The sequence below is a fragment of the Brienomyrus brachyistius genome, chromosome 23 (genome assembly GCF_023856365.1).
Source record: "Brienomyrus brachyistius isolate T26 chromosome 23, BBRACH_0.4, whole genome shotgun sequence".
NCBI lineage: Eukaryota > Metazoa > Chordata > Actinopteri > Osteoglossiformes > Mormyridae > Brienomyrus > Brienomyrus brachyistius.
The window spans coordinates 3,822,781-3,838,127 of NC_064555.1; the positions used below are offsets into that span (position 1 = coordinate 3,822,781).

The following is a 15,347-nucleotide window of genomic DNA, read 5'->3' on the forward strand; positions in this document are numbered from 1 at the left end:
CATTCATGAACAACGCTGGTATGAAAAGGATATAACAGTCACTCTGGATGAAAATGAGTAGTAAAGGAAGTAGACAGAATACAACCCTTATACCCTGCCTCCCTGTCAGTCACTGGCGAGGTGAAGACTCCACAGGCTGGTGTTCTCAGCCGTGGGCGGAGCTTAGACGCCACAGCGCAACATGGTGTCCAGTTACTAAACTGATGTAGATCAGAAACAACTGGATTGTTACAGCTCTTTGATCCATTAACAGTAAGCCTATTCTCTAACTGATGTGTAATTTTTGCCAAGGTTTTTATATTATAATAACTACTACAAAGCAGACATCTCTGCCATTTATTAATTTATATCTCAATATAAACAACAATTATATTTCACTTAAGAACTTAGAACTTGCGAGAGCGTGAAAATCTAAGGCCCGTCCCGAGACTTAAGGCCGGCTGCACTTTTTTTCGTAAGGCAACTTAAGTGCTGCGCTGCTTAGTACAATCAGTGCAGTCACGTGAAGGAACGACTCAATGACGGGAGACAAGAAAGATGACTGTAATAGTATAATCGAATTTTACACGGCGAGGCCCCTCTCTGAACACAGCGTGGGGCGTTTCCAAGTCACCGGGAAGCATGCAACAGTTAAGTGAATAAATATCTCTTTCATAGCACCTGTCACGTAAACTGTAAGTCTCACATATTTTTCAAACATTTCTTTAAACGTCTTCAATGACTCACTGCGCCTATTGCTTAGACTGTATTGTCGCTATAATGCAGTAGGCGATATTCACGTGACACAAGAAAGAGGGATTATATTTTAAACAGTGACTGGAAAAACGCAAAACTACGTGGCTCGTCCCCCGAGAAAGTGTAGGACATTAACGTGATGTGTGTAGATGTCATAAAAATCCGTTTATTTGCAAATTTTACAAAGATATTTTGGATAATATAATTCTATATTAAGCATATAAAATGTATTAAAGATGTTAAACACTGTTGTAATCGTGCCGACATAAATGCTAAACGTGCAGTTCATGTTCAAACATGCAGTATGAAATATAGTTTTAATTGAAAGATTTTTCTCAGTTATTTCACCCTCTTTATCTCTGAATATCACGCAACAAAATGACCGAGACCCCTATTTTACTTAGCTCAGAATTTGGTATTATCCCGTTACTTATTCACGCTAAGAACAATGCTATTCGAAACTCGCATACAATTAAAACTATCTATATACTTTTCCTTTTTATAACATATCAACCGTATAATACGTGGTGCTTAAAGCACTTAACGCGTGGTTTTACTATATTGTTTTCGAACTTGACACTTTTTTTCGATATGCGAAAAGGGACCAACCCACAACTATGCATTTATAAATTTGTTAGTTCGTGGAAAACAGGTGACCTGCTTCTTTCTGGCTAAAATGCCGGCGCAATCGCGTTCCTTGACTCATAGCGGCGGCTCTGAGCATTTTGGTGTCTTGTCCTGACCCGACGCATTAAAAATGATGCATGCAGTTGCTGGGTATCACCGGCGTGTGTGTATATTAGCAGTTTTAATAATGTTGTGTCTCCTAGCAGAGCTGTCTCTTCTTGCTATATCACCGGCTCCTTCAGACGGAAAAATAATTGGCAGTTTTCAGTCTGCTTGGAGAGCGGAGCTCCAAGGGGATTTAAATCCGCTGGTCTCCCCTCGTACGACTAGCAGGTTATCTGGATAAGAGCACGGAATCACATAGGTTATTAACAATAAAATTGGTTGGTGATTACTTCAAGTTCAGTCAGGTGTAGTTGGCCTATTGAATTCTAATGCGTTCAACTCTTGATATATACAGATATGCTACAAGATTTTTCCAAAACGGCGTTTTAACACAATTCCACAATTATGATTACGGTTGTGGATATCGTACACGCACACACACACACACACACACACACATACACACACACACACACACACACACAATTTTAATTCTAATTGCACGCGGACCTTAGTATAATACTATGCCTGATTTTTATGTTACGCCAGTCTTAAATAAATGTGATTTTTATTAAAAATTATTTGGATGTATGAAGCCGTCTCTCTCCTTATTTATTGTGAATTTGCAAGAACAGATTCGTGCATTACTCTGTTTGGATATTGCTCTGCGCGGTCAAATAAGGGCCGATGGGAAACTTCAACAAAACAGCACTTAAGACACCTTTTGTGAGGTAAGAAAAGTGAAATCCCGCAGGCGACAGGTTTTCAATGCGAATTACTCACGCTTTCATCATATTCAATCAGCTGGTGTCTTTGCCGTAAATAAAGCAGCCGTCCGTGAATTGTCTTTAGTTAAAAAATGCAAAATTAATTGTCAGTAAATTATACAAAATAATCTCATTGGCATTGTCCATGTAGATTTTTTTCTGGTAAATTAGAGGTAAATTTGTATGACTTGTTTAATATCGCTTTCTCTGTTGTTGCAATTTTATTCCCGAGCAAATGTGTTTATTTTAGTTGTAGAAGTGGCTAATTTAATTAAAACGAACGCTTCAGGCGTATTTTTCTATTATAGTCCTCAGCAACATTTTTTAACTCGGATAAGACAATGAGGAGCTTGCTGAATAACTGAGCACATTCCTCGGTTAATTAGCGAGCCAAGCGGGGCAACCTCGGCGCCCGGCGCACGTGTCTAAGATAAAGACCCAGTAACGGGCCGCTAATGGGAAACCAGTTTGCCGCTAATGCGGTGGAGACTCGCTACTGAAACCAACGCGGATGGTGCAAATAGACACCATTTCAGCGGCGACCGCTTGCCTCGAAATGTTTAAAAATTAGACACGGTCTCATTGCATATTCGCCAGTGAAAGTGCGTCGGGCGAAATTAGGACTAATGCTGACACGGTGAGCGTTTAATTCTGGTCTGCTTAATACTCTTATTCTGTTTTCTCAAAAAATTATATTGCAAATAATTATTAATAGTTTTTATGTGCTGAAATTATTTGAATGTAGGCATATTACTATTATTTGCTATGTAAATTACAGGTTTATTTTTTTTTATCTGGTATAAAAAGAACAGTTCATTTTTAAGCATTCATAAAAACAAATTTTAAATGATAGTCTGTTCAACAGAGGAACTTGTTAACATCCAATTAAATTATTGTCGACACGTTCAGCCAATAGGCACAGAAAGCTGAAGAGGTAATGCCATGGATACCGAAAAGCCCCTCCCCCGAAGTTCGCAGCACATTGGGAGTGTGAATAAGATGATCGTATATAAAGGCACCGAAACATTTTTATCACTTGCAGAGAGCAGCAGCCCTGGAAACCGGGAGGTGTGGCTGAGAGGATCAGCCATCGGCCGCATCTAGGACGCTCACACACGGCGGAGAGATACCCAGGCTAGCGGCATCCTTCTCGTCTTCGTAGTTTTCTGGAAGTTTTCTAACTGCGGCATCTGATTTTTTTAAAATATATTTTTTAATTAAACTATGCAGTTAGGAGATCCAGTTTTACCCAGCTCCGCTATCAATTTACCAAAGCCGTTTTACAGTCTGTCATCAGAAAGTAATAATAATAACAATAGCAGTAGTCCGGGATCGGGCCCTTTAGAATTTCAGGAGGTTTCTCGGACAGAATCTCATCCCGGGAACGGTCCCAAAAAATACTTAAGCAGCGGGGTTAACGACATGCTGAACGAAGGAGAAAGTGACACGTTCACTGGGACTAAAACCGCTCCGGACGGAAGAAAAAGCTCTGCGGTCATCGGTGAAGATGACCTGTCCAACGGGCGCCGTTACAATATAGATGAACTTGGTTCTGACAGGTATTTCCTCTCCTCCTCTCAGCCGGCCTCTGATGTGGCGAATCCGTGTTCTCTCTTCCCTTACGCTGCTCAGACTGGAACAGTTTATCCAGGGTCAAATGGATCCCGGTACTCCACATCGCTCCACTATGGATCTGTGTTGCCACCGACGAGCTTCTCTTCTGCCGTTTGCGCCTCGCGAAGCCAGTTCGGCGCCGGATACCAGTTCGGGCAAGGTCCCGGTTGTCTTTATCCCTCTTACCCGGGTACAAGTTCGGGAATCGCATCAGTGCCTATTCCGGCGACTGGGACCGGAGCTCGAGCGCAAGTCTACCTCTGCAACCGGCCGTTGTGGCTCAAGTTCCACCGGCATCAGACCGAGATGATCATCACCAAGCAGGGCAGGTAGGCGAGCCAAATTGTTTTTATTTTTTTTCTGCTGCGCAACTAGACCAACAATGTGTTTTTGCATTTGCATGTGCGTATTGCAAGACGTAAATCCGTATGAATTTGTTAAATGAGACGTGTTAGTTTATTAGTGTACAATTAGTTCTCTTGCTACATATACATAGTCACATCCAATAATTTGATAAACCGACATGCCACAAAAATATTTGTTTTAAATTAGGTTGCTTTGCCTCTTAAATATGAATAAGACATCCTAACGCAGAATATGGGAATGCAACGATACGACAATTAATCGGCACATATTTTTAAATGTTATACTTCTAGGACACGTACAATTGTAAATACAAAGTGTCCACTGTATGAAGTATTTTAATTAATTATACATATGAACCCTTTTCATGATTGTATTTAAGTGTACAATTCCTACAATGCCGCAGTGCCACTCCGTTATTTAAAGCTCCTGCTTGCATAAGAAATTCCTGGCCGTGTTTGACTAAATTGACGTGTTTGTTACCGTCGACAGACGCATGTTCCCATTCTTGAGCTTCAACATCACCGGACTGAACCCTTCTGCACATTACAACGTGTTTGTGGAGATCGTGCTGGCCGACCCGAACCACTGGCGCTTCCAGGGAGGCAAATGGGTGACGTGCGGAAAGGCCGACAACAACATGCAAGGTACGAATACGCAAATGTTTCGGAAAGGGTACCACATTCATATAAAGGGTTTATGAATGGTTTATGATCTGGTTATTAATTAGGTTGTAATGCTTTGTAAATTATTAATACACCATTTTAAACAAGTTATAACAGTTTTATTAATGAGATACTATCATTTACAAGTGGCAAAATGGAACCTTATTGTAATATATATGACAAACCTACACGAGACGCAAGAAATTACTGCTCATCGTAAGCTGCCGTCCCGTGAACTGAGAGTAGGCCTACTGCTGGAGACAGACAAAGATGATGAACGTGGGACCTTCGCGCTGCTCCATTTTGAATGTTTCGTTTACTTTTTTTTTGCCCTGATGACAACAACAAAATATCAGTCTCGCCTGCCTGCTGATGAAATCGAAATAACCAGCAAAGAAATTCTAAAGAAAATGCCACAGATAATACACAGTAATTGATCTTTGCAGATTTTTCGTGGTCATGTTTATTTGGGAAACGGTATCTTATGATTAACGGGTCTGCGGTGTGCATGTAAAACCTGTAAAAAAAGGGAAGAACCTAAGTAATAAGTAAAACGGGTGCGTTTCCCAAAGCCTTCTTAATGCTACGTCATTCGTAAGTTCTGTTTTTAACACAACCACGAATAGGAAATCCTGCAGACGATGTCAGACTGAATTATCTAATTTTCAAAGATACTTTATCGTTGGCAACATCATTATGCTTAGTCCACGTTTTAATAACTCACCAAGCATCGTATAAGATTCTTCTTAGTATATTAATAACATCTAAAATTTAAGAGTTGTGGGCAATTTAATTATAGGGAAATAATAAATTTATATTTTAACTGAAAATCTACCATCGCGAGCAAAATTTTGTTTAATTTATCTATTTGAAGTCAAATCGTAATTTCTCGGACATTTAGCAACGCTCGGGCTTGGATTTTTGCGGCATCGTTTAAATTAGACAAATTAAAATTCTCAAAGGCATTTAAAACGATTCTGTCGGTTGTAAAAGAAAATAGTGTAGGTTTTATTTTCGATCGGCTCGATGAAAATACACACATAATAATGCGACTGTTTAAAACACCAGTTTCCGAATTGTCTCATTTGTGGTAAACTAATTATTTGGTTGATTCACTTTTGCTTTCAGGATATTTTCCTGATATTTTCGGGAATGGAAAGTATCCTGCAGCAACTTATGATAAAATAAAAATAGACACCTTTTCCCCCCTCCTGAAGGTAATAAAATGTACGTCCACCCGGAATCCCCAAACACCGGAGCGCACTGGATGCGGCAAGAAATCTCATTCGGCAAACTGAAACTGACTAACAACAAAGGCGCAAATAACAACAACACGCAGGTGAGAAAAGCGGTAGTGCGCAGAAAGCCTCAAACTGTCACACCGTCATCTCCCGAAGTGCTCGACATTGACGCATTGTGGTGTTTGATTTCATTGCAGATGATCGTCCTCCAGTCTTTACATAAATATCAGCCCAGACTGCACATTGTCGAGGTCAGCGAGGACGGGGTGGAGGATATAAACAACGAGGCAAAAACCCAGACCTTCACCTTCCCGGAGAACCAGTTCATCGCCGTCACAGCCTACCAGAACACTGATGTAAGAGGACAGGACAAATGTACTTTTCAAAACACGTTCAGCATTTAGATGCTTGACTGCGGTGACTTCTGGCATGTGGTTTCCTATAAGCATTTTTCTTTCTTTGTAATTTTGTAGATCACACAGCTGAAAATTGATCATAATCCTTTTGCTAAAGGGTTCAGAGACAATTATGACTCGTAAGTACATTTTGTTGTGTTTCATACGCCCATGCGTGAGTGCGTCACACAGCAGAGTGGTATTACAGGCCTTGCTGTCCTCTCCTCAGGATGTACACGGCTCCAGAGACTGATAGGCTGACCCCATCACCCACCGATTCGCCGCGCTCCCACCAGATCGTACCCAGTGCCCGGTACGCCATGCAGCCCTTCTTCCAAGACCAGTTTGTCAATAATCTGCCCCAGAGCCGCTTCTATAATGGTGAGCGGGCTGTGCCACAGACCAACGGGCTCCTGTCACCACAGGCCGAGGACGGAGCAGCGGCCGCCACACAGCGCTGGTTCGTGGGCCCTGTCCAGCAGGGCGGCGCTGGTAAGCTGGACCTCCCGTACGAGGGGGACTATTCAGCGGGAAGCCTGCTGCCGTACAGCATCAAACCACTGCCTCTCCAGACCTCTCACGCCCTCGGCTATTACCCGGATCCCACGTTTGCCTCCATGGCCGCTGGGTGGGGCTCCAGGGGCACTTACCAGCGCAAGGTGGCCACCAGCCTGCCCTGGTCCCCCCGGCCCAGTCCGCCCAGCTTCCCCGAAGACCCGCTCTCTGGCAAGGACAAGGCCCGGGAGGAGAGCAGCAGCAGTGGAAGTGGCACCTCCACGTGGCTGGACACCCCCCACTCCCTGAAATCCCTGGACTCTGTGGACTCGGGCATCTACTCCATGGTGTGCAAGCGGAGGAGGATGTCGCCCAGCAATTCGAGCACAGAGAACTCGCCGACGATCAAATGCGAGGACCTGACCTCCGATGAGTATAACAAAGACAACCCCAAAGGTGTCGGTTACTATGCCTTCTACACCAGCTCTTAAACGGTCCCTTTTACAAATGTGCTCATTCCCGTTGTGTTTCTGTTTCTAAATGCCGCCTTTTAAAGATGTACTCGACTATTTTATTTTTTTTGTATTGTGCCAAAGCTTTACTGCTCGGAGCAAGTTGCGGAAATTAACCCCCCCCCCCCCCCCGCCAGGTGTGAACAAATGACTAAGGGTTTTGTTTTGCTTTTTAATATTTTTTTTTTCCTTAAAGCATGCCACGAGTTTTTTTTGTTTGTTTGTTTGTTTTGTACAAACTGTCATTTATTTATTAAAGATTCTTTGCTGTACAGTACTTGTCAACTATAGAATGTGAAGTATCTTGTACAAAAATGTGTACATGGAAGTGTTATAAATTAGTAAAAATAATAAAAAAAAAAATCTTCCCCACGCTTTTCAAAAAGAGACTTTTGCTGTTTGATATTTCCATACGGTACTTAAATACGCATATTTATTAACGGGCGTGATTGCCGTCATGGAAACTGCGAAGTATTGCGCTTTAAATTCTATTTTCATTCGCTCAGAATACTCGATGGCCGCAGTATTCAATATCTGTAAATCTTCGGCTGCAGTTGTGCAAAATATAAAATGGAGCTAATCGATAGCCCGAAGTCAGCTAAGTTGTACGCCGCTGATGATGCACGAATCGGCACAAGCGGGGATAAATTTCCTAAATTAGTCCGCGAAGGAATATTTTCCTCCAGTAATATTTTAGAGACAATTGGTGTATTATTTGAGTGTAGATAGCGGTTGGTAAGTAAAATGTAACCTGATTCCAAATGATCTTTATTGCATTTATTAGAATTTACATGGTAATATTTTTAGGCAAATATCCGATATTTGACCTGAATCACAGCAATATATCCGCCGTTGGGTTGTCCAGATAAAGTCCGGAAGGACACATCTCGAAGCGCGGGGATTTTTTAAGTATTTTCTTAGTATTTTTATTCGGCTGCAAGCAATTACCAGACCATGTAGAATATGGCAGTATGCAAATAGGTGAAATTCTCGTACGAAAGGTCTCGAAAACCTCTCAGAACGTTTTTTAAACATGAATTCACGTGAAAATAGGAATGACACTTTCTAATTAAAGCGTTATGGGTTTAGATTTTGCGAATAGCCGTATCATCACCTACATATGACCTTAAGCGAACGAAGAAAAGTAGCACGACCGTCTTCTAGTTGAATTTTTTTTACAAAGGAAATTTGCATTATCGCGCAATCATTGGCTCTGCTGCTAATTAAACCTTTTGTGTTGCGCCTAAATGGTGTCAAAACACTTCCGTATATAGACTGGATTACACTAAGCTCGTTTTTCTTGTTAGAATTTGAAGTAAAATTACGGGTTTAATTAAGATTTGACAAAAATTATAAATGATGCATTTAATATAGTTTTATTCCACGTTTATGTAGATTAAATAAACGTAGACTACAAGACAGCAAGTAGCCTACTTGTTTTTAATACAACATTCAAAATTAGCTGTAAAAAACAACTGGAAACACAGTTACATTTGCTGTGGTGTGTAAATCTGTAAGTCTAACGTTGGAAATATTTTTAGGAAAAAGTGAGTGTAGCCAATCTTCAAATATTTAAGATATTCATTTTATTTGACGAACGCACTGAACGAAATTTCTAAAAAAAAACAAAAAAAAAAACAAAAAAAAAGGTTGGGTAGCGGGTTTTGGAAGATTCCGATAAACTTCTGTCTTATGTGAAAGCCTCCCCCCCAGGTGCATTTAAAAACAAGTTTGCGTGTGCATCGCTGTGCTCGCTGCTGGCAAGACGTGTTGAGGGCGGTCAGCGGCGGAAGGTGTTTAAAGCGGAGCGAGCAGCGTTTGCGCGCGGGAGCCAGTAGTCGCAGTCGAAACTTCGATAATTTTCTTCACTGCAGCATCTCTCAGCCTGAGACCAGCAAACCACTCGTAAAAACCAGGCGCTGTAAAAACAAACAAGCAAAAGCAAAAAAGTAAAATAAAAAAGCGGCGCCGAGCAGACCATTTTTAATTACACAATTTACAGCTTACCAACATTTCATCCGTTTGTAGTGGTTGCATTGTGCATTTTAACATGTATTTATTATGATGTACATTTTAATTAATGCATTAATGCAGTAATGAGAAGGCAGTTCTGTATACTACAGTTGCCTAAATATTTTATTTTAAAGATGTTTTATCATCCTCATTCTTTCTGTTTTGCTTTATGTGTTTGCATGAAATTTTGCAATTTTTTATAGCTTACGCACATAAGAATAGTAATCTATTACAATACTATTGCTTTGCATATGAGAGTCCTGCACACTCTACATTAATAGCGAAAATTTATTTTTGAAGGTTATACGACTTGGACGTATTCGACAAAGCTGCGTTACTTAAACTCATTAATTAATTTGTGAGAGAATAACAAACACATCGACGTATTATGCAGACATACTTTTTATTGTAGATTTTTCGGGAAGAAAATGTAAAATAGCACAGAATCATTTTGCATTTAACACTGGTGAATAGGTACATGTATATTAATTTAGGTAATTAATCCCGGAGCCAAGAAACGCTGAAGATCATATTAGTTTACAGGGAAAAAAACGTTATTGTCGTTTCAACAGTTTTATTCATGTGCATTGATTGATAAGCGGCAAATGCGCGGCAATGTGTCACCTGCGACGTGAACGCGGATCTAAAATTTGCTTAGCGAGGGCGAAGCAAGTCCGAAGGGCGCCACATTGGTTGCGTAACATTAAAAAAAATCCTGCAAGCGTCCCTACGAACGTGTTCCAAGCTTTGTGTGCACTGGTGCGTTTTCTAATGGTTGCTGTTTTTGAGCAGTTTAATTGCACGGTATGATTTAGTGTACAACAGCAGGTCAGGGAGAGCAGGGCGAAATTACCAAAGTACCTAATCTAAAGAGTGAGAAAGAGAGGAGGGCACAGACATCAGCTGGAGTTCCTCCATTTTTAGGGCACTCTTCTCCCATTTGAATCAATTAAAACCCCCAAACAGTTTTATTCCGGTTAACTCCGCTGTCACGCGTGGCGACTGCGATCTAAGTATCTGACGTCCTCCAATTAACACCCTCTAATGAGGCGGAGCTCCGGCGCCCCCCAGGCAAGCGACAATCCGGGGATCTGTGGATGCGGGGAGCCGTGCTAAAAACGCACCGTGTTCGCGTGCGGCGTCTTACAAGCTGAGCAGGACACGAGACAGCTGACTGACGGGCGCGAGGTGTCGCCCACGTGGGGAGGGTCGCGCAGATGCGCAGCTATGCAGACGTTATTTTTTTCTGATCAAGATGAAGCAGGTATTCCGATGTTTATTTATTTTTTTATTTTTTTTTGGGGGGGTGGCATTGGGTCTACATCAAAATAGGTCTTAGATTCAGCGCAATCCTGCTTAACGTGTAAGCAGGCCTTCGTCCTGAAGGCAATGCTGCAGAACGCCCAGCCCGTCAAAATCCGTCAGGTACCATGCTGATGTGTGCAACACTCTACACTAGTGCGGCGACTGTGATGCCCCCTGGGCACAGAAGCAAACGTGAGTGACACAGGACATGGCGCCGCATGCCCGTGAATACAACTTTCTCCATGTCACTGCGGCCGATTCCATGAGTGTTCATCTGCATGAGAAAGCAGCCTTGAAGTACAAGTTACAGCTCTAAAGTCGATTGACATGGTGGCCCCATGCAACCGTTGATGCAAAAACAGCAGCAATCAATTGGAGCTTGTGCTATACACTCTGCTGGGTCCTACTAAGATTCAGGCATGCAAAGATTCACATGTGTGGAGAATAGGGGATGTGAAGATTAGATCCCCGACTGATTTTTTGTCAGCTTCAATCAGAAATTTCACATCTGAAGTTTTTTTTTTTTGTGACACAGCAGGTCCTTATGTCTTCAGAGCAGGACTGTGATTCCATTCTTGGATCCGAAATGCCAGTTCCCTGTTTAGTCAGGTTACGTTAGACGCTTTGTTTCAAGGGAACCATCACATGGTCGTCGCTGGAACACCTGACAGATCTGTGAGTCACACTGGCTGGGGCCCGTGGAGGGGAGCTGGGCGTCGGCCCAGGTGCCAAAAGGAGCCAGGAGTTTGGGATTCTGCAAGGCCTGGACTGTGTGTTTTAGCAGACATCATAGTATGGTGCAGAGAGTGCTCTGCTGGATGGGGGACTTGATTTTAGACAGCACCGGCCTGGCCATGGTGGTACTGGGGGTGGGGGGTTGCTGTCTCTGGAGGGGGGGGGGTCATGGGTGGTCTTGCCCGTCTGTTTGGAAGACTCAGAGTGGAAGGGCTGCAAAAGCGCCATCTCTTCCTTCCTGCCCCTGTTCCTCTGTGAGCCCCATGGGGAAAGGCGTGAGCTTGGAATGCTTCTCCTCCGAAGTGGCTGCGGGGGGGTGGGGGGGGGGGGGGGTGAGATTGTTGGCGAGTGCGTGCGAGATGCGCCCATGTGCAAGGATCCCTTGGGCAAATCACTGCTGTGGCACTTTGGCTGACCAGCCCACAGATCCCAGCGTTTTTTATCCATGCCTGATCCCCCCCCCCCCCCCCCCACACACACTCTCAGTACCTTGGAGAGTTCCAGAGTTCCATCAAGAAAACATCCTTCCCCAATCCTGAAGAATATCCCTGGTAATCTGTTCTGCATTACACACGTGATCACGTATGCTGGTGCGCTCACACAGACACACACACACAGACACACAGACACACACACAGGCCTAAACATCTGAAACGGTTTGCTTTAAAAACAGTGAATAATCTAATTAAATATATGTCTATGTTCTGTTTTAGCACAGTGACTGTTATTTCTGCATGAGCATGCATGTTCCATGCAACCCTCGCAGCAAAATGCAGGTGCAATCGAGATGTCTGTTTGGCAGTCTGCCCCATCTTTCCCGAAAGCTGCCACACCTCTCCTGCCCCTTTCGGTGGTCCCCGGCCTCCTGCGGACTTCTCCGGGGTAGGTGGGCCCACTGGAGGTGCCATCCCGAGTCGCTTCGCCACGACTCGGACCTTGTAGCCTAACTCAAGTGCGCCGGCTCGCGTTCGGGTTCTCGCGGTCTCTGCTCGGCGTGGCTCGGAACTGGCGCTCTAATTACCAATTTCCCAGCGACTGCTTACCATATGGTACGTGATCAGACCATAGACGCGTCAGTGTACACTAAACAGGAATCTGACCTGCAATGTCACAGCGGCAGAATGACAGCCTTTATTTTTCTACAGCATTCTGTCTGTAATTGTGCAAAAAACTGTCTGGTAATGAAGGACAGTGAAGGACACCTCCTGGCCAGACCAGCCTCTGGACCTCAGTGACAGAACTTTTATGGGAAATTCATTCATCGTAAACCAACTCGTATCCAACATCTGAGGAAACTGCTGCACAAAAGCTGGAAAGACACTGTGGTGATCTTCTGCTTAAAAGCCCCTTAACATTGTACATTTTGGGGTCTCTATAAAGTGCAGAGCCCCCCCGGAACTGTCAGGGTCTCCGAGCCTTTCTGACTCCCCTGCTGAAACTGTATGTATAATTTTCAAGAATTTAAGTAAAAAAGCACCCGACAAAGAACAAGCGTACCTTAGCTGGTACCGTGTGCGTCACACTGTGCTACATTGCCACCTTCTGGCCAATACACAATTTTTGGAAAACTGAAAATCGTTCGTACATTTTTTCCTTCAGCTAAGGTTCCTCAGTGCTTCTTCTGGAAAACAGTTCACGAGCCCAGGCGGCCCAAGGTTGCGGGGTAGAAGATGAAGCAGAAAATGGGAACTTAGCATTGACGGACAGTTAGGTTATGCAGTATTGTTAATTAGGTGAAATACAAAGCCATGGTAGCGAAATATAAACACGGAAAGGCCGGGGAAACAGGCAGACAAGGGGGAAGTGGGGGCGGGAGTCAAAATTTAACTGTTGGGGGAGATGGCGGGTGAATGACACCAGTGAAACTGAGATATATATGTTGCATATAAACCCATGCATTTTCAGGATGATTAAAAGCTATTGCCCGTTTTATTACTTTCAAACAATTTACAAAATCACATACGCATCCATAACGTCATATACGCACATATTGCATTAGTGGGAAAATTAAATTGAATTAAACGCCGCAGTTTAAATGCAGAAACGCAGAACGGCCAAGCATAACGGAAGCGCGCGGCTTAACCCCCTGCTCATCTCCGGCTGACTGCACTCAGCCTCGCTATGGAATTATAAGGTGGACTCAGCTGGAACATATGCAGTGACATACTTACATAAATGACAGACTGATAAGTACATAAAAATATCAATGCCGCCTTCCATGTATGTATACATTCAATAGGCCGCATCGTTTCACTTTACATTTTTAATCAGTGGACGCGTTGCGTTACAACGTGTGGACAACGTGGTTCCGAGTGGGGTGACGGACGAGTTAGACTGTTTGCATGGCGGTGCGCTCAGCACCAAGATCCATCAGCAGGAAATTCAGCACCAAGGACAGCGGGTAGATGAGTTCACACACGCTTACCTGTGCAAAAGGTAAGCTAAAATTACAATGCAACCACGTTTGCAGATCCTCCGTAGGGCCTAATTATTATAACATATGTATTTGTATTCGTTTTCCCGCCCAAAATATTGGCCCCACGTGTCGCCCGAAGCTTTTGGCACTTTTCTGGCACTATTTCCTCTTTAAAATGATTCGCATTTTTAATTGCAAAGCACGGTTTGCTGTCTCTGCCAACCCCACCCCCCCCCCTCCCAACTGACGTACCATGCCATCACTGGCCGACGATGTCTCAGCTTACAGCTGTGAGTGTTCATGAAAGTGAGAAATTCATTAATGATGCAGAGCTTTTGAAACGCCACAGCCGTGGACAGCATAGTACAGCAAATCAACAATAATTCGCACCCATTTGATGTGGCAGCAGTCGGTGCATAGCGGAGTCGCGCCGTCTCATTCAGCCACTAGAGGTAGACCAGGACTTCATCTATCACAGATAAAGTTTTTGCGTGAGGTAAGTTAATTGTTTCTACAAAAGAACAATAAAACTATACGAAAACCTATAGTTAATTCATGGTGTAACAAACCGGCAATCATCACTTTCAATCTCAAAAGAACTTAACTTTGTTTTCGTTAAAAATAATGTAGACTGTCGTTCTTTTCCTGCAAACCCCTTGTGTGCGTTTTAAACATAGGCGCAGCGTGTTGTTCTTCTACGTCTTCATCCTTTTCAGACTTTTATTCACGCACTTTTTAAAAAAACATCAATTAAAGATTCATTCAGCTTAATAGCTTATTTGTCTTACCATCCGAAAGTACGAGTCAAATTGTGTACCAGAGTTTTGCTGCTAATATGAAAACCACAATGTATTACCCAGCATTGTTTTCAAAATATTTTACTTCAGTCATTCTTGTGCAGAGATTTCAATGCATGATACCCACATACTATAGTTTCCACTGCAGAACGAGACGTCCTGACAATTCTTTTTAATAGCGGTAAACCCTGCACGCAAACGTTTGCGTCTTTCAGCTTTCCTATGCTGTACTCCCCCCCCCCCCCCCCTCAGTTGAGCCGACCCCGCCCATCCAATCCCTCTAATGGGTGGCGAAGTACCGGTAACTCACGTGTTACTGGTTACAGGAGAAGGGAGCTGTCACTCTTGCAAAGCTGTTAAAGTCTCACACTCGTTTTTCATATTATCGCAGAAACGGACAGTGGTAGTAATGGATGGAAGGAAAGACGAATTCAAAAGACCTCTATTGACAGCAGTAAGTGGCATATGATGATATGACTCTTTACACAACAGGTGAAAGTTTTATCGTTGTACTTGCATTTCCTGTTGTCGTATAGTAGCGTCTTGAACTCTATAGGTAAAG

General features: G+C 43.2%; 2 protein-coding genes across 4 annotated transcripts in view; both read left to right on the forward strand.

Moving 5' to 3' along the window:
• Window positions 1-224: 224 nt before the first annotated feature.
• Window positions 225-7,884, forward strand: LOC125718876 (eomesodermin-like). 3 transcript variants are annotated; one of them, XM_048993107.1, is made up of 7 exons: window positions 225-2,198; window positions 3,277-4,177; window positions 4,704-4,858; window positions 6,094-6,215; window positions 6,315-6,473; window positions 6,591-6,652; window positions 6,742-7,884. In XM_048993107.1, exons 2-7 carry the CDS (start codon window positions 3,459-3,461, stop codon window positions 7,496-7,498), a joined length of 1,974 nt encoding a protein of 657 aa, XP_048849064.1. In that variant the 5' UTR covers window positions 225-2,198; window positions 3,277-3,458; the 3' UTR covers window positions 7,499-7,884. The 3 variants fall into 3 exon arrangements, with proteins under 3 accessions (XP_048849064.1, XP_048849065.1, XP_048849063.1); XM_048993108.1 differs by having other exon boundaries at window positions 225-629; window positions 2,103-4,177; XM_048993106.1 differs by having other exon boundaries at window positions 225-4,177.
• Window positions 7,885-14,369: 6,485 nt separating this feature from the next.
• The window catches only part of LOC125718875 (sodium bicarbonate cotransporter 3-like), a 28,119-nt gene continuing 27,141 nt past the window's right edge, over window positions 14,370-15,347 (forward strand). The window contains 1 exon segment of the mRNA XM_048993105.1: window positions 14,370-14,484. Within this exon segment, the coding sequence (XP_048849062.1) occupies window positions 14,386-14,484 (99 nt within the window). The 5' untranslated portion in view covers window positions 14,370-14,385.

Bases quoted from the DNA above. Each gene is read 5' to 3' on its own strand.
- LOC125718876 (XM_048993106.1), top strand. From the start codon at position 3,459: ATGCAGTTAGGAGATCCAGTTTTACCCAGCTCCGCTATCAATTTACCA. The intron at 4,859-6,093 runs GTACGAATACGC...CCCCTCCTGAAG, and splicing joins GGCCGACAACAACATGCAAG to GTAATAAAATGTACGTCCAC. The intron at 6,474-6,590 runs GTAAGAGGACAG...GTAATTTTGTAG, and splicing joins CAGCCTACCAGAACACTGAT to ATCACACAGCTGAAAATTGA.